We start from the raw sequence: 23,872 nt of genomic DNA on the forward strand, positions 1-23,872 counted from the left end.
GGATAGGGGTTGGACTCTGTCCTACTCCGGAGTTGACCAGGGTGTGAGGTGCTGGGCGGGTGTGGGGATACTCACAAGCCCCCGGCTGAGCGTCTCTGCGTTGGAGTTTACCCCGGTGGACGAGAGGGTCGCCTTCCTACGCCTGCGGGTGACGGGGGGGAAAACTCTGACTGTTGTGCACATGCACCAAAGAAGAGTTTTGAGTATTTGGCCTTCTTGGAGACCTTAAATGGAGTCCTGTATGGGGTTCCAGTAGGGGACTCCATAATTCTGCTGGGGGACTTCAACGCACACGTGGGCAATGATGGAGATACTTGGAGAGGCGTGATTGGGAGGAACGGCCTCCCTGATCTGAACCAGAGAGGTTGCCTGTTGTTGGACTTCTGTACTAGTCATGGATTGTCCATAACAACACCATGTTCGAACATAGGGATGCTCATAAGTGTACGTGGTACCAGAGCACCCTAGGCCAAAGGTCAATAATCGATTTTATAATCGTTTCATCTGATCTGAGGCCGTAGTTTTGGACACTCGGGTGAAGAGCGGGGCAGAGCTGTCAACTGATCACCATCTGGTGGTGAGTTGGGTCGTGGAGGGGTGAGGACTCTGGACAGACCTGGTAAGCCCAAACGCGTAGTGCGGGGTAAATTGGGAACTGTCTGGAAAGGCCCCTGTCCGATGGACTTTCAACTCGCACCTCCGCGGAGCTTTTCGTGCATCCCTGTGGAGGCTGGGGGCATTGAAACTGAGTGGACAATGTTCAAAGTTTCCATTGCTGAAGCTGCGGCGGGGAGCTTTGGTCTAAGGGTCTTAGGTGCCTCAAGGGGCGGTAACCCACGAATACCCTGGTGGACACCAGTGGTCAGGGAAGCCGTCCGACTGAAGAAGGAGTCTTTCCGGGATACGTTATCCCGGAGGACTCCAGAGGCAGTAGTAAGGCACCGACGGGCCCGAAGGGCTGCAGCCTCTGCCGTGAGAGAGGCAAGAGGTGTGGGAGAAGTTCGGAAAAGACATGGAGAAGGACTTTCGGTCGGCACCAAGGTGCTTCTGGAAAACCGTTCGCCACCTCAGGAGGGGGAAGCGGGGACTCATCCAAGCTGTATACAGTTAGAATGGGACGTTGTTGACCTCAACTGGGGAAGTAATAGAGCGGTGGAAGGAGCACTTCGAGGAACTCCTAAATCCATCTGAAACGCCCTCTGTGGTGGAGGCAGAGATGGAGGGTGATGGGGGATTGTCGTCAATTTCCCTGGTGGAGGTCGCTGAGGTAGTCAAACAACTCCACAGCGGCAAAGCCCCAGGGATTGATGAGATCCGTCCAGAAATGCTGAAAGATTTGGGTGTGGAGGGGCTGTCTTGGCTGACACGCCTCTTTAACATTGCGTGGAAGTCTGGGACAGTGCCTAAGGAGTGGCAGACTGGGGTGGTGGTTCCCCTCTTCAAAAAGGGGACCAGAGGGTGTGTACCAATTACAAGGGTATCACACTTCTCAGCCTCCCTGGTAAAGACTACTCCAAGGTCCTGGAAAGAAGGGTTTGGCCGATAGTCGAACCTCGGATTGAAGAGGAACAATGCAGATTCATCTTGGTCGTGGAACAACGGATCAGATCTTTACTCTCGCAAGGATCTTGTAGGGGGCCTGGGAGTATGCCCAACCAGTCTACATGTGTTTTGTGGATCTGGAGAAGGCGTATGACCGGGTCCCCCGGGAGAAATTGTGGGAGGTGCTGCGGGAATATGGGGTGAGGGGGTCCCTTCTCAGGGCCATCCATCTCTGTATGACCAAAGCGAGAGCTGTGTCCGGGTTCTCGGCAGTAAGTCAGACTCGTTCCAGGTGAGGGTTGGCCTCCGTCAGGGCTGCGCTTTGTCACCAATCCTGTTTATAGTATTTATGGACAGGATATCAAAGCGTACTCGGGGCGGGGAGGGGTTGCAGTTTGGTGGGCTCAGGATCTCATCGCTGCTTTTTGCAGATGATGTGGTCCTGATGGCATCATCGGTCTGTGACCTTCAGCACTCACTGGATCGGTTTGCAGCCGAGTGTGAAGCGGCTGGGATGAGGATCAGCACCTCTAAATCTGAGGCCATGGTTCTCAGCAGGAAACCGATGGAGTGCTTTCTTTGGGTAGGGAGTGAGTCCTTACCCTAAGTGAAGGAGTTTAAATACCTTGGGGTCTTGTTCGCGAGTGAGGGGACCATGGAGCGTGAGATTGGTCGGAGAATCAGAGCTGCCGGTGCGGTATTACATTCCGTTTATCGCACCGTTGTGACGAAAAGGGAGCTGAGCCAGAAGGCAAAGCTATCGATCTACCGAGCAATTTTCGTTCCTACCCTCACCTATGGTCATGAAGGCTGGTTCATGACCGAAAGAACGAGATCCAGGGTACAAGCGGCTGAAATGGGTTTCCTCAGGAGGGTGGCTGGCGTCTCCCTTTGAGATAGGGTGAGAAGCTCAGTCATCCGAGAGGAGCTCGGAGTAGAGCCGCTGCTCCTTCGCGTCGAAAGGAACCAGTTGAGGTGGTTTGGGCATCTGGTAAGGATGCCTCCTGGGCGCCTCCCTAGAGGTGTTTCAGGCACGTCCAGCTGGAAGGAGGCCTCGGGGAAGACCCAGGACTAGGTGGAGAGATTATATCTCCAACCTGGCCTGGGAACGCCTCGGGATCCCCCAGTCGGAGCTGGTTGATGAGGCTCGGGAAAGGGAAGTTTGGGGTCCCTTACTGGAGCTGCTGCCCCCGCGACCCGATACCGGATAAGCGGTCGAAGATGGATGGATGGATAATTGGGCCTGTCATGACATATTTATATTTATGGTTATGTTGTCGAAGTCAGCGGTTTTCAATAGGTGAGGCGCACCTCCCTTGGGGAGGCAAAGAAAAAGTAACTGTACATAGTTCTATTGACATCGGTAATTGTGCATGTATTAACTTTAAAATGCCTTGCTTCCTTGTCCTAGGTCAGGATCCAGCAAAAAAACGCAGGAAATATTATCCTGAGGTAAAGTTCAGTTTCACCTGGTCGGGGTCCGAGTTGCACCTCTGCGACAGAGACTGGGAGAAATGCCAATCACCCGTTTCTGGTCGTCTGTGGAGAGCGAGTTCCCCAGATCTCCACTAAGGCTATGAAAGTCCTAATCCCCTTCATCTCCACCTACTTGTGTGAGTGTGTGATTTCCGCACTGACCCTGATTAAAAACAAATACAGATCAAGGCTACAGGTGAAGGGGGACTTGCGTTTATTTCTCTCTGCAGTGCCGGCCCACATCGAACATCTCTGCGCATCAAAAGTGCGCCCTCATTGTTCCCACTGACAGACTGGCTTCAGCCCCAAATGTTTTGAGCGTAGCCTATTTTGAAAGTTGACAAATATGTAACCGGACGTCGCTTAGTGTCCCCTTTGCTGTGAAAAGCTGTGCAGCTTCAGGTAATGGACTGGCTCTGCTGTAGGCATGATGAGGCAGATGTGAGGCGTTTGTGCTCCGTGGATCTCTGCCCTAGTTCCTGTTTTCAACCTCTGATGTGTAACAGACCCAAACAGGGCTCTGAGTCTGTCAGGAGGTCTGAGATCTACCATATCAACAGAGCAATCCCATAATGCACAGCAGGCTATGGTGCATTTTCTGAAATATAGTAACTTTATTCTTGTAAAAGCCTATTTGTGATATTTTCACAAAATATCACAACTCCTCCAAATCTCAGAGAACACAGATGGGATTATGAACATGAGGAGAAATATTGCTCAAAAATCTGATATGTTACAGTCCAGGGGTTTAATAATAAATTAAAATGAATAATATAATAAAATAATATATAATTGAGGAAAATAATTGTCATATGCAAATTTACGCAAGTTATATCCCAAACAAAAGATGCAAAAGAGGAAGGAAGAGTAAATTAAGCTACATGTGTGCTGACTCAGATCATTACAAAAGTTGATCTAAAGGAGAATCATAAGTTGAAAGCAATACAGAATACCTAAGAACATTACTGCAATATATTCCATTATGTTTTTATATTTGGATTGTAATCCGTTTCCCTTTACATAAAGATATTTCCAGCATATTGATTCAGAAAAAGGTAGAAATATGGGCATAGAAATTCACCAGAATGCATGAAATGAAGTGTTTATTGCTCAATATCTTCAGGGGGTGGACCCTTGGCCTTTGGGTTGCCCGGCCAGTTATGATTAGGCCAAATGTTGGTGCATGTTAAGCATGTCTTGTTGACTTGTTGATAAGCCTACTGATGTTCAGTGATTTTAAAAGTAACCTCAATTCGGCCTGCATGAAGTTGCATTGAATGCAACAAAAAAGTTGAAAAAAAAATAAAAATAAAAAAGGTTGTAGACATAAAATGTCAACACAATATAAAAAGTGGTTATTAAAACTTATTGCATGGAACTCACAAAAGATGGCATTTACTGCAGAAGAGTATGTGACTTAGGGCAGGGAGACAGGATTTTGGGAAAGGGAGGGCTCGGCTTTCCTTACCTTGTTATGCCCTTAGTAATGACTATGTAGAAACAGGCTGTAACCTGACCCCACAGTGGAGCCAGGAGAGCTGAAGTTCAAGAGTTCAAGAGATATCGTACATGTGCACAGGTAACTAAGCAACATTGGGCTCTTGAACTTTTGATCTGGTGCAGCTCTCCCGGTTCCATTGAGTTGTCAGGTTGTAACCTGTTTCAACATAGTCATTACTAAGGACGTAACAACGGCCAATTGGCCAAAATACATTTTTGAATATTGGATTGTATGAGTTCGACAATCGACTAGTGTGGACTTCACCGGAAAACAGGAAATAAACAGAGCTATGGATGCCTTTCTGTCACATCTACAGCAGTCAGATTCACTGTGTTCACTCAGAAGGAATCACTGCACATGGGTAGGCACTTGTAATGACATTTTAAACTTCTTAAGAAGCTAAAAACAGGTTTAAAACTTGCCCTGTTTAAGCCTTTTGGGTGCTAACTCTAGCAGAAGGATAACACTGTGTAGGCAGCACTGACTGGTTTCATTTTTCTCTCTACTGACAGCACTGCACATTTCCAAACAACAGAGCTACATGTTGAAATTGACCGGAATTCTCCTTTAAGACAACACAAAATGGATAAACATTGGATATTGCCATCGGCGCATGTCAACTTATTTGTCGATTCCGATGTCTAGCAATGCATCCCTATTGAATATCTTTGAGTTGTGGACAAAACAAGACATCTGAGGATGTCATCTTGGGCTTTAAGAAACACTGATTGACATTTTATAGAGAAAACAACTCAATGGATTAATCAAGAAATCAGAAATAATATGAAAAATTCGTTTTTTTCATTCATTTCATGAAAGACATGTAAAAATCATGTTCAAATCTCCTAACAAAGACTATGTTTTTTTAAATCACTTTCCAAACAGCCCAGTCAGTCTTGAAGTTCATGAAGTTTTCATGAACACATCTTCTTTGTGATAAAAATCATATTTCTGTTATTTAATTTGCATACCGTTGACAGAAATGACAGCGGGTCTAGTCAGCTTGACAGATTTGTCAGCAACACTTTCAAAGAAGCACATAGCACTTCTGACTGCGTGTTAAACATTTCCATTCAGCTTTTCCCCCAGCATTGTTTGTCCACCCACCTGCTTAGGAAAGCCTAGTTGTGCATTAGAGGAAGAAATATTGACTTGTTTTGTAACGAATTCTTGTTTTCCACTGATATGAAATTGAAGTAACCCTGTCAATGTGTGATTATAGGCAATAGGCAAAACAAGCTTTAATAACCAATGTGTAAGGCTTGAATGGCATGAAAATTTTCACTTTATGAGTTTTTTTAAACATTAATATGAGTTCCCCCCCAATAGGATTTAAAGCTACAGACACAGAAATGGCACGTCCTGAAGAAAGCTCATTGGGGGACTGGCTCTAGTGGCTATAATTCTGCACCAAGGCTGAATTTTGGGAAAGAGACTTCAGATACAGTATTAGGGGACCACTAAGGTCTATACAAAGGTCTATATAAAAGAGATTTCAGATACAGTATTAAGGGACCACTAAGGTCTATATAAAAGAGACTTCAGATACAGTATTAGTGGACCACTAAGGTCTATATAAAAGAGACTTTGGATATTGTATTAGGGGACCACTAAGATCTATATAAAAGAGACTTCAGATACAGTATAAGGGGGCCACTAAGGTCTATACAAAGGTCTATATAAAAGAGATTTCAGATACAGTATTAGGGGACCACTAAGGTTTATATAAAAGAGACTTCAGATACAGTATTAGGGGACCAATAAGGTCTATATAAAAGAGACTTCGGACACAGTATTAGGGGACCACTAAGGTCTATATATAGGTCTATATAAAAGAAACTTCAGATATGGTATTAGGGGACCACTAAGGCCTATATAAAAAGCCTTCAAAAAGCAGCAAGTCATAGGACCTTTAAGGGCATTAGAAAATGTGATGGATAATGCTGTTAGTCATAGAAAGTATGAGAAGGATCAGGCGAACATCAAGTGTCTCTTTAGAGTTTGGACGCAGTGACTCTGTAGTCATGACTTGTGTGGGAAGTTTATTAAGCCAAGAAGAAAAATAAAACAGGGCCAGGCAGAGATATGAGCAGGCTGGAATATGCTGGGAGAAGACAGATAGCAGATTGGTGTATGTGACTAAACCACGGCCTGCTGTTGCAACCGCCTTCTGGCAACACTGTACAACAGTCTGAAGTAAAAAATGTATAGCTACATGGAAGCAGTGACAGGAGCACTGAAGATTTGACAAACACGAACAAACTACATTTTTCTTTGTACCTGCTGATTACTCCCAGCCTAGTTAGAGTTTTGTCTAAACTTGACTTACAACGAGCTGTAACAATCTGTGTTTCTCTTGCTGTTGTTCATGACTGTAGTTTGGAGCTAGCTAGCTATGAAGGAAAAGGATGTTCCCCTTCATCCCTGGAACCAGGCTAGCTTTCTCCCACTGGGTGGCACAAACTGAAATATCTATAACTACTCCGAGAAGGTTCACCTTGGGCGTGGCTCTGCAAGCTAAAACTATCAACACAGCATGATATGGCTTGGCGCGGACAAAAATGCCAATGAAAAAAAAAAACATGCATCGATATCTGAGGAATCGATTGTTAAAAGAATAAATCACCTTTGGGTTGCCATACACATCTTTATTAAATGATGAGATGTTGATTGATATTATTATATGGTATTTATGGGGTAAGAAGGTTGGTCAAGGGTTGATGTAAACGCTGCATAAGTTAGAGTGCTGATCGGGAAGCGTGTACGAGCCTGTGTCCGACAGTCATTAAGATATTTATGTCCGAGCCTGACCTGAGCCTGACACAGTTAAAATCTCATTTTTTCTCATACTAATACATAATGTGTATACAAAACTATTGTATGTATATATATATATATATATATTATATATATATATATATATATATATATATATAGATATACACATAGATGCTCTCAGGACTGTGCACCAGGTCCCCCCCCCCTTTCTTTTTTGCACTACCTGTACTTTACATTTTTATATTTTATATTTTTGTATTTTGTGTCGACACTGTAAAGGGGTTGCTTGTATCTCGTTGCACAGGTACTGCACTTGTGTATAATGACAATAAAAGCATTCTAGTCTATTCTAATAAAGCGTTTGTGTGGAAAGCCTGCTTTAATTAAGCAACTGTAGGAAGGCCGACAGACGAGCGCATCAGCGCACACAGGGTAATAATCTGTTTAATTTAAAATGCTCAATGTGTTAACCTTTCCTGATTGCTTTGTTTCCGACTGTGGTCACAAAAAAAGCAGATTTGTTACCTCCAGGGCCGACGTTATTAATAGAAAAAAATCCTGCTTCTGGTTAGCAAATTAATGAACTCGGCTTTCATTCTGGGGTTTATTTCGGACACCACACACAATGTGTACAAAACTCTGCTCCGGTCGCATCTACATGTCTCTGCATTTTCTTTCTCTATCTCTCTTCTGCCCTCTCCAAACCCCACACACACCACTGAGCTCTCTTAAAAGAGCCACAGCCCCATTTTACAACAAATGCCTTATTGCCCTGATGTGACCGACCCCAAACTTTATTTCTAAATATCTGTCCAAGCCTGGCCAGTCGGGTCCTGTCGGCTGCCGTCGGGTCCCGTCTGGCTTGGTTTGGGTATCCGCCTTCTACGTATAAGTCTATCAACCCTGGTGGCTGGCTGCAGCATAGGTCAAACATCCCTATCCCAAACCCACAAAACGTCAAAGTACACGTCAAATAAACTTTCCCCAAAATTGGTTTCTGTCATTTTCTGTTGTTCTGATCAACCTGATGTTTATTCAAGTGTTCATTTTTATGATGAATCGAGAGCAAGCTTTCTGAGCAAGTGTGCCAATAGCAACTGCATTCTGACTGGTATAGGATGCCAGGACTCTCAGAGTGACTGCAGGTCTCTCTTGTAAACTTACTGGGTTAAGATGAGTTCTTTTATGGTGAATGAAAGGCTTGATCCGACGAAGTAGGTCATCAAATCGTTGCGCAGACATTCTGAAGTTTTCAAAGAGCGTCTCTTCATCTATCATCCTCCATCCTTTCCCGAGGATGTTGAACTCACCATATTTAAGTCTGGCGTTATTCTAAGGAAAGACATTCCACGTTCTTTTTCTTCATTTCTTTGCAAACAGGCTCATAAGCCGCTGTTCTTCCTCATCCATTGACTCCAGTCTCATCTTAGCCACTGTTGACATTGACATAAATGCTGCTGGCAGTTCTGCCATTGTTTACCTTTTTCTCCTTCTTCCAGTCCGTAGAAAAAGCAAAGTCGGTAGCCTTTCCTCAGTTGCGACACCTCTGTTCAGGAGAAGACTGCAACTAGTGTAGCGACCACCACGCACAAGTATAAATAGATACGGCGCTCCCATAGTGTATAAACACCATATGGGCACTATGAGCAGAAGTACACAATGTCCTACCCTCACTTTTCAACAAGTTGGTTTCTTAATAACTCTCCGGTTCTTATAAATTCTGTATTCCAGCCAAGTGTGGTGTGAGAAACATTCATTTGGAGGATAAGGGCTAAACAACTTACCAGAGCAAGTAATAAGACAGCCCAAGGGCCAGCAAGCATGCATGTCTAAATCTTTAGGGGCAAGGGATGCAGTATTAAGCTGCTTATAATGACACATATAGGCAGACAAGCAGCTGCAGAGCGAGCAGCATTAAAAAAGGATTAAAAAGTATATACACTAGGGCACAGATCAGGACCTGTGCGTTGTCGGACCACATACGCAGGTGTAAGTGTTTGTAGTAGAGCTGGGCAATAAGGAGAAGATCAAATATCACTATATTTTTGCCAAATATATCAATGTCGATATTGCGGCGATATGGTAAGGTTGACTATTGGTGCATGAACAAAATATTAACCCGACTAAAGTGCGGCAAAAAAGCCTTTCCTCACAAAGAGGGGCAAGACTGCATAACTGTTCAGAAAAAATAATAGATAAAAGGCACACACTCTGTCATTGAACGCATTTAAAAAATATATTTTTGAATCTCCACACACCTGGCTGATCGCTGCGTCACGTGGTTGTGTTTGTCTCTGTTTGTTAGTTTCAGAAGTTAGACAAATTATCAGACTGGGCTTTAAGTCAATTTTTCCATAAGTTATCTTCGTCGCAAGGAAAGTGAGCAAAAAAGTTGATTTTATATTCATGATAAAACTATGTTTGGACTGTGGGTGTTAAGGTAAATAAAAAAAGAAAAAATGTTTTCCATTATCCTGTTCTTTCCGGTCTTACATGGCATGAAAAGCTGCAAGCTCAGTTCCTTAAATTCTATGCCATCATCCCAACCCACTTTTTGATTACTTACTCTTTTGCTTAATATCTTTCTGACAGTCACATGTAATGAAGAATCAGGATGACAAAAGTAGAGTAAAAATCAGCTGCTCATAAGGACAGGAGAGGCGTACCGGTGTTGGGTGTGGGGACTGAAATCAAACCATTTCAGATGTGTTTTTCTTTTTGTCTAGATCTAAAGATTGTTAGCTCTTTTTCCATAAAGAGAGAGAGGGAAAGAGACACACAGAGAGAGAGAGAGAGACACAGAGAGAGAGAGAGAGAGAGAGAGAGAGAGAGAGAGAGAGAGAGAGAGAGAGAGAATATTACCAGGCAGGTGGCTGGCTGAGACACAGACAAACCAAGAATTGGCCAGGAGCCACAAAGCAATCCGCTCAAAGCCTCATTATGACTACAGCCTGCCAGAGACCACGAACAAACAGCTGAGCCCCAAATCTCTTTGCTTGTTTAGATATGTGTGTTTGTGAGAAAGAGAGAGAAAGGAAGGGGTTGGTCTAGTCTGACTTTTGTCATAATATGCTCAGTGGCCTGTCTGAAATGTAATGCTTGAAGCCACGCACGCACGCATGCACGCACAAGCCATTTGATATTATGTGTTTGTTCCCAGAGGATAAGATGTGCCCTGGCCCAGATGTGCCCTGGCTTCTGTGCTGGGGGAATTGACTCAGCTGATTCTTAAGAGGACAATGAGATGGACATAATCAATAATCAACATTATCCATCCATCACAATATGATTTTCTACAGTGGAATTTAACACAGCATTGCAGCGCTTCAAATTACTAGCATGGCAGAGTGTAACTCCCTGTAGCATCACCTTGGTGATGGAGGTAATGAGAAAAGGGGGTTGTGGAGGGAGACAGGTAACAGAGGGGGAAACCTCACTGCCTCTACCCTGCCACATGTGGCAGGGTATGGATTGTGAGCACCATTCACAGTCATTTACAACTAGGCGAAACAGTCAAATAAGCTTTAATTGCCAGTGGTTTGTAAGGCTTTAAGAGCATTACAACATGTGATGGATAATGCTGTTTTTAATAGAAAGTATGAGGAGGGTCAGGCGAACATCAAGTGACTCTTAAGAGTTTGGACACAGTGATTCTACAGTCATGATTTGTGGGAAGTTTATTAAGCCAAGAAGAAAACTAAAACAGGGCCAGGCAGAGATATGAGCAGGCTGGAATATGAAGACATGCCTAAAGGCCGTTTCATGGTTGAGCATTTGCCATAGCCTACGTAACTTGCCTGATGTTTATACTTGCTGGTGTGTGCGTTGAACCGGCATGTGTGTGGGGTGGGGAGTAGGTGATAGCGCGAGGGAGAAGTGAGAGGGTGACAGCGATTAGCTTTGGAGCGAGGACCGACTCTAGAGTCCTAGTGAGAGAAACAAAGTGTCTCCCCTGTTCTTTCTGATCTTCTTTCTGATCTTACATCTGGAGCAGGAGAAGTTAAACCTCTCCTTGAGTTCATGTTGTTTATGGAGAAGAAGAACCAGGAAAATAGTTGGGGGGGGGGGGGGGGATGCAACGGTACCAAGCCTCGGCTGAGCAACTTGCGTCGCCACGTGTGGTTACGTTTTTCGAGAGGTGCACGCCATGATGATAAAAACTATAAGAGTTTACTTGCAAAACGCAATTTGCAAAATAATTGTTGTTCTCCATGATTCTGTTTTTGCGATTGTAGTGTTATAATTACAAATCATAAATCACGATGAAAATGAAAGTGATTGCACGGTCGTCATTAGGTCAGAATGAGCATCAACTTAAATTAAAGGGAATGAGCTGTGCTAACATAGCTTTTTACAAAACATGAAAATAACTAAATTACCATAATTATTCTATTCAACTTTGGGATGGAAGAGGACGGGAGACCTCAGGTAGGGACAGAGGAGGACAAAGAAGAGAGAAGGCATGGGGAGGTGAGCAGGAAACTTTTAAAAAGGTGAGGGCAATATGCCACTGAAATGATACCATGATATTTTAGGGTATACAATTATATTCTCGACAATATGTCAAAATACTGAACAATATTTTATCATTAAATTCAAGTACAGCTGAAAATGAGTGTTAAAATATAGTGCTATATTTCAGCATGAACGTTACCAGTTTGCCTTCAAATATTCCGTAAAAACAAAAACAAAAAGATCTCCATCCCTTAGTTTGTAAAACAACCATACCTCCGAGTGAGATTCAGAATCTGTATGAAATATAAAATGTTTAACAAAAGGCACATCTAAACCGTTGCCAAAATAACAGGCAATTTCATTAAGCCATAATATTGCCATTATAAAAAAGAAATCATATAAAAATAAAAATGATACTGGTATTATCATGATTGATATGACATAGCGCGCCTACATTTTAATACACATTTTGGGAAACTTAAAGATACCCTCTGCATCCTAATTTTGATTACTTGAATTTTGCCTCAATTCAACAGTTGCTGATTCAGGCGTTTCTGACAATGACCAGATCTATACATGGATCAAAGTAAACCAATGACTATGTTTACATGGACATAATATCCTGGGTTTTGCCCTTATTCTGAAAAATAGTACAATATTCTGACTAATTGGTTTCCATGGCTAATGAAAGTAAACATTCCACGTGATGTTTGAGCATTTCCAAAAACCTGTTGATACCCCAGTCTTTCATAATATTTAAAAGTGGCTGAGTTTCTCGTCTCGACCAGAGCTGTGGGCTTTTCTTTTAGGCGTGCATCTTGACTGCAGCCTGGCAAACTTTCGGCTAGTTGGGTTGTGTACAACAACCATAGCAACGCACAGTCGACCGTAAGACATAAACAGGCAAAAGGCCGTAAACTGCAGTAAAAACCCTGATTGTTAAATGGATATTCGGTTGCTTACCCTATGTTCACTTAGACTTTTCAAAGGTGTGCCCTTTTTAAAGTTTTTAGTTATTAGCTCTTGACCTTGCGTTTGCAGCTATTTCTGCTACCGGATCCCTGGTGTGGCATTATTTCCCTGGCTGATCTGGCACGTTGCTCCTACATGGGCATCCCTTTACAGATACACTTTATTTAAATGCAGCCTGAGTTGGTTCTGGAACCTGGACGTTTTGCCACAACTTGGTAGGCATGTTGACAGTAGTAGGTGATCGGCTGGTTGGATTTATGTCAAAGTTTTGCGTGGTTAAGGTTAGCGTAAGCCCACATCTTTCAACATGTCCTATCTGCCTCTTTATTTGAATCAAATGCGGGAAAATGTGTCACCTGTTCTGAATAGCAGAGCATACAGAGGGTCCCCAACATTTACTGGTGTGCCATTTATCCCTAAGCACAGAGTCCATGAATGTTCTTTCAGAAATACAAAGCACAAACACAGCCCTGCACTTGTACTCCCTTGTATGTACCTCTGTTTGAAATAGCACAGCTGGGGACAAGTCAGCAGCCTGTAGGCTAGCCTTGTCTTGTAACGGTCTGTTTTTTCTCTGTCTCCGAGCTGTCTACATGTCTTTCTATGTCTGCCTCACTCACATATCATACTCAGAAAAAAAACTGTCTGCAAGTTCTTTTCTCTCTCTCTCTCTCTGACCAGATCATAAGTTCTTGTATTATTAAAGGAGAGGTGTATCCCGGAAGACAGCCGAGAGGCCCTGATTTGAATTCTGTGATCGCTGTGGCCGGCGGTGCTGTTGTTGCCATGCCAATGCCCAGTAGCCCTAATTAGTCCACTCACTAGCTACCTTCCACATATGATGCCCAGGCAATAAGGGCAACTTTGCGACTGTTCCAATGAAAGCCAGATTGGGACAATTAAGCATGTACTATCTGGCAGGTGCAATGCAAACAGAAACAGCGGAGGAGTGGCCAAAGTCCGGAGAGGAAGGATGCTGTCATTAGCAATGTTATGGCCACAGTTTTTCCTCACAGGCTTTTTTTTCTCTGTGGGTAAACAAACAAAGGAAAGAGAAAAAAAGAAAGGCAGAAGCACTCAAGGATAAAAAAAAGATGTGTTGTCCCTGCATGCTGAAGTTTTCCTTGCTTACATAAGGCGGCACAAAGATAACAAGAAAGGAAGAAACATACGAAATGAGAGAAATTATGAGAAGAGTGTTACATCTGTTTTTTGCGTCCAATTAGTCAAGCGCAGAGGTGTAAAAGGGGAAAAAAAGAGAAGGAGAACACAGTCTTAGAAAGGGAAGAAGGGGGAGGGCGAGTAGGAAGGGCTACTGAAGGCAGAGAGGCAGGAAGCAGGACAGAGAGACAGACCGACAGAAAAAGCAGCACAGCAGAGAGAAGAGAGGCGGTGGGAGAGCAGAAGCGTCAGTATCTCTCTTGCTCCCTGCAGGTTCTGTGGCTGCATGCTTTTTACCCGTCAAATGTCCATCCCGAAGGGACTAACTAACACGCACCCTTGAATGATGGACTATTATCCTAAACTTCAGCAAATCAGAGTTATCACCTGTGGGTTCTACGCTACCTTTGGGGATTGAGATTACAAAGCCCTACAGGGAAGGAAAGCACTTCTGCAGACCCAAGGATGATTGAGGAATGGTCTTTGTCTAGAGGTAAATTAACACACGGCACATTTATGTACTAACACTGTTATCGTGTTCTGATAGCAAGGCAATGTGAATGTGTTAGACGAAGGCACTGTAAGATCAACACACAGCCTGCTGACATGTTGTTGAGCCTGTGAGTCACAATGTTCAAGCAGTGACTATTTCAGTTCAAGAATAATTAGACAAAATGAGTGGCTGTCAAACAGCAGGCAATATGGGTCTTCAAAAACTGCCTCCCAAAGAGACCCGCTTTCCTGTTGTAGAGAAGAATTAGAATTTGTGCTTAGAATGAGGATGCCCACAGGACATGCATTTCATGTAATAGAAAATACAGCTAAATGATGAGCCAAAGCCAACAATTTTGCATATTTTGTGCAGTTAAAAAGACTATAAAGACTTTACTTTAAGGTATCAGAGCAAGAACCGGTCAAGAAGAATACATCACTGTCATTGTTGCAGATTTTTTTTCATCTATTCAATCAATTGTTTAGTCTAAAAAGGTCAGTAAATATTTAAATACACCCATCAAGTTTCTAGAGCCCAAGCCGGCCTTTTTGAAAAAGCAACAGTCCAAAACCCAAAGATATTAAATTCCTTTTTTCATGGCTTTTTTATAAATTGGGGGCAAATCCTCACATCTGAGAAGGTGAAATCAATAAATGCTTGGCATTTTTGCTTAATATATGATTAACCAATTACCAAAATTGTTCATATTTTTCTTGACAGACCAATGGATTAATCAACTAATTATTTCCTTTGCTTACCTGGCACCTTGTTAAGACATGGGCATCACTTTGCAGATATCCTTCATATAAATGAAGCCTCGGCAGAGTTGGCTCTGGAACCTCGGCATTTTGCCACAACTTCGTAGGCATGTTGAAGTTGATGTTGGTTGGGTTAATGTCAAAGTTTTGCGTGGTTAAGGTTAATGTAAGCCCACATCTTTCAACATGTCCCACGCCTTAGCTGCAGGAGTTTCACCTCCCTTTGTAAAGCCTATTTATTTAAATCAAACGCTGGAAAATGTGTCACCTGTTCTGAATAACAGAGCATATAGAGAGCATCTAAAACCATTGTAAAGGTGCTTGGATTTACAGTTCTCCACCACAGATACAGATAAAGTAACAATATATATAGTAATATATAGTATAGTAACACAATTCAATTCAATTTTATTTATATAACGCCAAATAACAGTTATCTCACTACGCTTTCCATAAAAGAGCAGGTCTAGACCGTACTCTGTGTGTAGCATCTATTTAAATGTATTACTATCAAGTGTCATGTGGAATGGACCATTTTAATGATATAAAAACAATTCATTCATTCACATCTTGGACTCCACACCGATGACTGAAATAGTAAATACCTTCACGTTACTACAAGTTATAATTGGTTACAATGATTACGACAACAAAATGATGATTTTTTTTCCACGGCAAAAAACAAGTGATGTGACGTATAATCCACAACAAATATATCAAAATAATTACACGTGCAATAACTTCCCAGGTCATCATGGATTATGAAGTTTATATCATGAACCATGTTCACAAAATACATATTCATACTCTGGGGTTCCGGGTCTCTTTAAATGGAATCGTTAAATATTACCAAAATAAAAGCAGCAGAAGCCGTAGCCTACATACAGCTGACTGAGCAACTAGTATTGATTCATCATGCCAAGTTTGCTGCGTCAGAGCTGTGCAGTTATCTAAAAACAGCCAATAAGAATTTAGTATGGTCCATAGTACATTTGATTCCACACCTTTTAACTTACAGAATTGACACATGTGTAAATAGATTCACACACCAAATCTAGAGTCCCCTTCATTACAGATATTAGCATATGTACTGTAAATAGAAATTTAAATTAATAGTTGATCATTCCCGCATTCTTTTTGTTGAGTACCAGTACAATATTTTTGTGATTCTTTGCATTCTTCTGCAAAACCGTTTCATTCAGATCTCAAATGTGGTCTAAACAAGAGTAACCTTAAAAGAACATAGTGTTTGAATAGAAAAAGTCTGACACTGGCCACATCTTAATATATATTAGGAACTATCTGATCTAAGAATAAGTAAATATGACTGAATTCGACCAGACCTTTAATGCCAGCTTTCAGTACTTGATGTCCCCAGCCACTCACGCTTAAAGCCAAACGAAAGCCAAATTTAAAATCTCAAGACAGCTGAGTCCTGATCCTGAATGAAACCGCGTGTGGCCCGTTGTTGTGACAGTAAGTCAGCATATCATTTGATACACTAAGACAGTCTGCAGAGAACCAGTTCACAGTTTCCAGTGCTCATTTGTTTAACAACACATGAACAGAACCATCAAAGATAAAAGGCAAGGCATCATAAACTGATTAAACACACATTGCAAATACAGAGACAGGCGTCCAATTAGCACAGAAAGAGCAAGCTAGTTGTCAGAGGATGATAAATGAGTTGAAATTAGGCGGGAGACATGATGCAACATGCAGACCAGGGAGAAAGATCTGATATCTATGCAACACATATTCTTTCTTTAAAACTATTTGACTGAAATCTTCTATTCTTTCTCTTCGCAGGATCAGAGATTAAATGTAAAGGCAAAGGAAGGTGATGGCAATAATGGGACATGACATCACTCTCAATTCCTCTGTGGCAGTCTCTGAAGGACAGAGGAGTATGCAGGCTGTGAATAATCAGGAGTCGAGGGCTCAGTCTTTTTGAGTAGCCTCCAAAGACCATATGACCTATATCCGGGTCTCTGACCTTTGAGTCCAGAGGTAAAAACACACAACCTTGTTTAGATTTCTCTTGACACATCTCAACCATTCTGACATCTATACTTTCTACCTCCACTGTTTTCTGAAATATGAAATTATAAAACTTATGGCATAAACTGCTGTGGGCCATATCAGGACGAGTGTGAAAGACGTACACTACCTGAAACGTGGAGAGAAGTGGAGACGGGAGGATTGTACTGGCACTGGCATCATTTTCAAGAGGGAATTAGACTGGAGGCAACAGTCCAAGCACAACAGACAATGATGAGACAGAGCCATGCATGAAAGAAAGCATTGATCTCAGTGCACTGCACTGATGTTGCAAACCACATGCCCCCCAACGAGTGGCGGGTGTTTGTTGTTCTCTGTGTTTCACAAACAGACTTTTTCCTTCGCCTGAGCGGAGCCAGTATCCCCAAAGCTAAAGCACACAAGACTTTTTGTTGTCCGTCAAATTCTGATATGTTTACAGAGAGAATGCTGTAAGTCACATGGATGAAGGGAAGACTGATCTCGTCAAGTCAAGATATGGTGGGATAATTTGTGACATGCTCCACCAACTTCCTTGTGGCCACTTCAACTGCTGCTGAGCTGGAGAGGACACTGCTGGGAGGGAGTGGTGAGTTTAGGCCTGATATCACACTTGCACACCTAATCTAGAAATTAAATAATTTGTACAACGTGGAAGTCCAAGCACCTGAAGGATCTTTTTATAGCTGTTACAAAACAGCCACACTCAAACGCAAAGCCAAAAAAGAGGGGCACAATGACAATCTTTCCGTGAAGGAATTCATAGTATTTCATACGGTGTTACACATAGAAAGTGACAAAAGAACTTTAGAGATACAGTAAAACCCATAACCTCCCGCAGCCCTAATCGTAACTATTATAGTACAATCTTACCTAAAAGAAAAATGCAGCATTAGCTGCAAGTTCACTGGTTGAAAAAAGATCTAGTAGAACTTCATATGTTTTTAATATTTATTGAATAGACCTTTTTTGTTGCATACTGCTCTCCAGGCGTCTTCCTCCCATCGGGATAATGCACACATCTCCAGTGCTGATCTCTGCAGCCACCATGAGCAACATGACGGTGCTCGACACAGCTGACCCCTATGACCTGGACATGACCTCAGACGGGACTATCTACCCCATCGGTTTCCAGGTACTGCTGCAGCCTCACATCTCAGATGGCTTTCTTTAATCAACTTAATGTGACAGCATGAGTCAATCCACAGAGGTACAGTATATGATATTTTCAGGAAACTGGCAACTGTCCGGCTCATTAATGGGTTCATACTAAAACACATTGTGTAAGTACGAAGACTTCCTTGTTGTATAAAGTCAATGTTCACACATTTTTATGATCATGCATTATTATGACCACATTAAAATAACATTGAATTTCACACTAAATGCCACCCTGCTCTCTCTGTTTGTAGGTTTCTCTGACAGGCTTCCTGCTGTTGGAGATAGTTTTAGGCTTGAGCTCCAACCTCACTGTGCTCGTCCTTTACTGTATGAAACAGAACCTCATCAGCTCTGTCTCCAACATCATCACCATGAACCTGCATGTGGTGGATGTGTTGGTGAGTCCTGACCTCTATCAACAGCTATTAGTCACTTTTTTTGCCAAGAGGGATTCAACATCAAGTTGTTGGATACTGAGACTTCTGGTGCTATAAAAAATTAACCCTCAGCACTGCAAACATTTCAAAAAAATAAACCATAAGGAACACTATGCTTCAATATCTAAAAAGAGCCACACATCTATTGCTGAGCCAGTCATTAGGGATAGGGTTACAGAAATAAACAGAAGTATGGATTAACACAACCTTTATGCCTTTCTGTCACATCTACAGCAGTCAGATTTACTGTGTTCGCTCTGAATGAATCACTGCATGGGTAGGCACTTGGGATGACATTTTGAACATGTTAAGAGGCTACAAACATGTTTAAAACTTGCCCTGTTTAAGCCTGTTGGGTGCTAATGCTAGCAGGAGGATAACTCGATGTAGGCAGCACCGATAGGTTTCATTTTCCTCTCTACTGACAGCACTACACATTTACAAACAAAGGAGCTACGTGTTGAAATTGACTGGAATTCTCCTTTAAGCTGTGCTTAAAGGTGCTCCAGAAATAAACTTGGCTTACTTGCTATATAAAATAATAGGTGCTACTAGTGTTGCCCCCAAAAGTTGAAGGGTTTTATTTCTGCAGTTCTGCCATACAAATGGCAAAATGAGCTTTGCCTTGTAGTTCCTACTAGTCTAACAAAAACCAGGAAGTTGACAAAATCTAATTGATAGCCCAATGTCTCCTTCATTTTAATGGATACTGAATTTAGTTAATGCTTTTCTAATCGTAAATAGAGAAAACAGTATTTTCTAGAGTAGAATTATGGAAATTCTAAAATACAACTTTAGATTTTTAAAGGGATTAAACTGTTGGCGATATTGTAAATGTTACAATGACCAATACTACTAAAAACCTCACTGATATCAATAATATACCAGGGAAAAATGTCATGTTCATTTTAATGTAAACGTCATCAAATGTAGGTTGACAGTAAATGATTGGCTTGTTGGGTATTCAGGGTTAATACAAAGCCAATATTGCCTTCAGCAATTTAGCTGTGCATGACTAATGATTACAGTACGTAGTCTGGATTGACACCATCATATTTTACCATTTAGAATTCTATAGCAAGCATTACAAAGCATGCCAAACAAGCAGAGATTAGATGAAAACAAACGTAATGCATTTGAGATGTGAACTGAATTCCTCTCGTTCCAGGTGTGTGTATGCTGCATCCCGCTGACAGCAGTGGTGGTGTTACTTCCTTTGGAAGCTGACACTGCTAGGATGTGCTGTTTCCATGAGGCCTGCGTCTCCTTTGCAAGCGTGGCTACTGCTGCTAACGTCCTGGCCATCACTGTAGACCGGTATGACATCTCAGTGCGGCCGGCAAACCGTGTTCTCACCATGGGCCGAGCTGTAGCTCTACTGGGATCCATCTGGGCTCTATCCTTTTTCAGTTTCCTGGTTCCCTTCATGGAAGTAGGCTTCTTCATCAACTCTGGTTCAGACCATGTGAACCAGACTTCAGTGCTCACAGTGGTTCATACAAATGAGTATTACACAGAACTTGGTTTGTACTACCACCTGCTAGCACAAATCCCTATATTCTTTTTTACAGCTGTGGTAATGCTAGTGACGTACTACAAGATCCTTCAGGCACTTAATATTCGCATTGGCACACGCTTTCAGCACAACCTACCAAAAAAGAAGCAAAAGCGCAAAAACACTATCTCTTTGAGCACTGCGACGCAAGCGGAGTCGACTGACGCTTCACAGAGCAGCACAGGAGTTAGGGCAGGTGGGAATGCACCCTTGGGCATGCGGGCATCAGTGTCAGTCATTATTGCTCTAAGACGAGCAGTAAAGCGTCACCGGGAGAGACGGGAGAGGCAGAAACGAGTCTTCAGGATGTCTCTTCTTATCATCTCCACATTCTTACTTTGCTGGACTCCAATAACTGTGCTCAACACCATTATCCTCAGCACCGGGCCCAGTGATTTAACTGTTCGCCTCCGCTTGGGCTTCCTGGTGATGGCCTATGGAACCACTATCTTTCACCCACTCCTCTACGCCTTCACTCGGCAGAAGTTCCAAAAGGTTTTGAAAAGCAAGATGAAGAAGAGGGTAGTGTCTGTAGTAGAAGCTGACCCTACACCAAACAATGTGGTCATCCATAACTCGTGGATAGACCCCAGGAGAAACAAGAAGGTCACTTTCGAGGACACGGAAGCCAGAGAAAAATGCCTGTGCTCGCAGGACGCCGAGTAGTGGGATTAGCTTAAATGTAAATATATCAAATATGTAAAGTAGGACTTGGTGAAATTCCACACATTGAGGTAAAGTAACTAAAAACTGTTGTTTTAGAGGAAGATGTGGAATTTTGTTTATAATTAAATAGTATTTGGGGGAAAACATGGAAGAAACATGACTATGTTGGGAAAATACACTACAAGTCTAAACAAGCAAAACACACATGTGCTCATTAACAATGCAGTACAGTAATCCTTGGCAGCTTACTTAATGAATACTAAATGGTGGCTCTAGAAAAGATGTGTTCCCTGAGATCAGAGGAATACAGAGATAAAGGTGAGGAGTTTCCATAAAATAAATATCACACATAAATGAAACTACCAGCAGCTGAACGTGGACGAGTTCAAGGATTGCATTTACAGTTGATTTTTTTTTTTTTACTCTGTACAAAAAAAATGTCTCAAACTAGGTGTCAAAGACAAACAAAGAGGCTAATTTATGCTATTTATTAAGGAATGTTGTGGAGTGCTATCAAGGATAATTTAGTCATATCTCTGTATCTAAGCAGCAGTGTGTGTTGTTCTCTAGCGTAAGAAGACAAATGTACTGTGTCATAAAATACCTTGATATTGTTTATCTCCATTTGTAATAAACAACCAAAGGCACAATATGTGACAGTATCCATCTGCTCTCTTGCTTCTACATGTGGAATTGGATGCAGGGGAAAAACATGAGAAATTCACTTTCCTCAGAAAGGTCATCTCTGCCTGTTTTGTCATGTAGTGAGCTTTTAAATCTATTGTACAAACTAGGGCCCTTTGTACACCTACACAGATATTTTTGAAAACAAAATTTCCATTTAAAAATCTGTCCATGCAACATTCATTTACAAAATCTCTCCGGCCAGACAAGGAAGCGAAAACGACTCCAAAGGCTTGCCTGGCCAGTAGTTGGCAATAAAGGCTACGTCAACGGCTGACCAAACACCAGGGAAGAAGATTCTGAGCATACATAGTGAGCTAATTTTCCTTTGGCGGTCATATCAAAAATTATTGATAAAACGTTAGTAGTGGTTTCTTTATTTATAGATACTGTATATACATATCTTTTTAACATATTTCTGGTACACGTCCCAATGTGCAATTGCAAGACTGAAATGTGACTCATGGACACTGTGGTGGAGTTGCTACTCAGTGTCCTTACAATACAAGGTGATGATGACATATGGGCAGCAGATGCCTCCATTCATCCATGAAGTGGTGCAGCAATACTGCACTACTGCAATACATCCACACAAAAAAGCATTCATTTTTAAACAGCATTTTGAGACAAAAACGGTCTCCATCCACACAAGCGTTTTAGCTCCATTAGCAGTAGTAATGTCCTATCTATCTATATAAACAAGTCTGACAACACCTATCACATGACCATTCAAATACGCTGGCCATGCGCGTACTGCTGTAAACGGGAAGCCAATTGTTTGTACTCATAAATCATCGATGTATGAGTTGAAAATTACTGAAAATACTTTGGAGAAAGAACAACAAGGGTGAAAAGTATGAGCAGGGATTTATTTGCTTGGATGAGGTGGAACTGTTACTGAGAGGTATCTAAGCATACCTAACCGATAAGACAGAGTGACGTAGATTGTTGTTTCCGAAGGTCTCGGTTTTGTGCCCTCCAGGCAACAACACAACCCTGGAGTTTCAGATCAAAACGGGGGCAGCATTGTTTCCAAATGTCTCCATTTGAGGGGCTCGGAAACACTGCAGTAGTGTGGACAGGAGGTGTAAATACCAAAAAACAGAGTTTTAAACCACAACATAGTAGTGTAGATGTAGCCTAAGTTAAAAGGTCCAGTGGTATGAAAATTTTGTCTATATAAAAAGAGACTTCAGATACAGTATTAGGGGACCACTAAGGTCTATATAAAAGAAACTTCAGATACAGTATTAGGGGACCACTAAGGTCTATATAAAAGAAACTTCAGATACAGTATTAGGGGACCAATAGGGTCTATATAAAAGAAACTTCAGATACAGTATTAGGGGACCATTAAGGTCTATATAAAAGAGACTTCAGATACAGTATTAGGGGACCATTAAGGTCTACATAAAAGAGACTTCAGATACAGTATTAGGGGACAACTAACGTCTATATAAAAGAGACTTCAGATACAGTATTAGGGGAACATTAAGGTCTATATAAATGAGAGAGCAGAGAAAAGCAAAGCAGAGAAAGGGGAGGTAACCTTGCCCCTTATGACCTCATAAGGGAAAAGATTCCAGATCAGCCCATCTGAGCTCATTTTCTCAAAAGCAGAGCAGGATACCTAGAGCTTGGTTTACACCTATCACCATTTCTAGCCACTGGGGGGCCAGAGGCAGGCTGGGAGAACTCATATTAATGTTAAAAAAACTCATAAAAGTGACAATTTCATGCCATGGGACCTTTAGGTCTTCAATGCCATCCACTTAAATACAGAGAGTAGCAAAAGTTCAGTCTCAGTTGTACTTGATCTCTGTGCTGCATTTGACATGGTCAAATATAATACTGTTTTTCCCACTAGCATGACTAATAACAGCCCCAAACAAAAAGCATGTGGACAGAAGTGTATTTCAGCTCTATAGGTATATCATTGAAGATTTTCAAATTCTGGTAACCTCAGGGGAAAGAAAATAGGACTAAAATTAAACTACGCTTTAGATGATCCTCTCTAAACCGTACTGAAGTGATTCTACCCCACAGTGTGAACCACAACCAAACACAAAGAACCCAAGGCCAGTTGGAAAATGGTTGGAATAGTTGGACCAAAGGCGACTGGCACAGCAGACACCAGAAGCCGACACTCTATCAACTTTAAGAGCATGTTGCTGTGCTACTAGAGAACGCTGA

General features: G+C 42.1%; 2 protein-coding genes across 2 annotated transcripts in view; one reads left to right on the forward strand and one right to left on the reverse strand.

The window, feature by feature from the left end:
* cog5 (component of oligomeric golgi complex 5) overlaps nucleotides 1-23,872 on the reverse strand; it is an 82,469-nt gene that overhangs the window by 45,808 nt on the left and 12,789 nt on the right. The gene's annotated exons all lie outside the window — the stretch shown is intronic.
* On the forward strand, nucleotides 14,064-21,647 carry LOC116673242 (G-protein coupled receptor 22). Its single transcript, XM_032505428.1, has 5 exons — nucleotides 14,064-14,378; nucleotides 16,946-17,765; nucleotides 18,167-18,311; nucleotides 18,589-18,735; nucleotides 19,943-21,647. The coding sequence occupies exons 3-5, from the start codon at nucleotides 18,189-18,191 to the stop codon at nucleotides 20,993-20,995; spliced, it is 1,323 nt and encodes a 440-aa protein (XP_032361319.1). The 5' UTR covers nucleotides 14,064-14,378; nucleotides 16,946-17,765; nucleotides 18,167-18,188; the 3' UTR covers nucleotides 20,996-21,647.

The sequence above is a fragment of the Etheostoma spectabile genome, chromosome 23, assembly GCF_008692095.1.
Source record: "Etheostoma spectabile isolate EspeVRDwgs_2016 chromosome 23, UIUC_Espe_1.0, whole genome shotgun sequence".
NCBI lineage: Eukaryota > Metazoa > Chordata > Actinopteri > Perciformes > Percidae > Etheostoma > Etheostoma spectabile.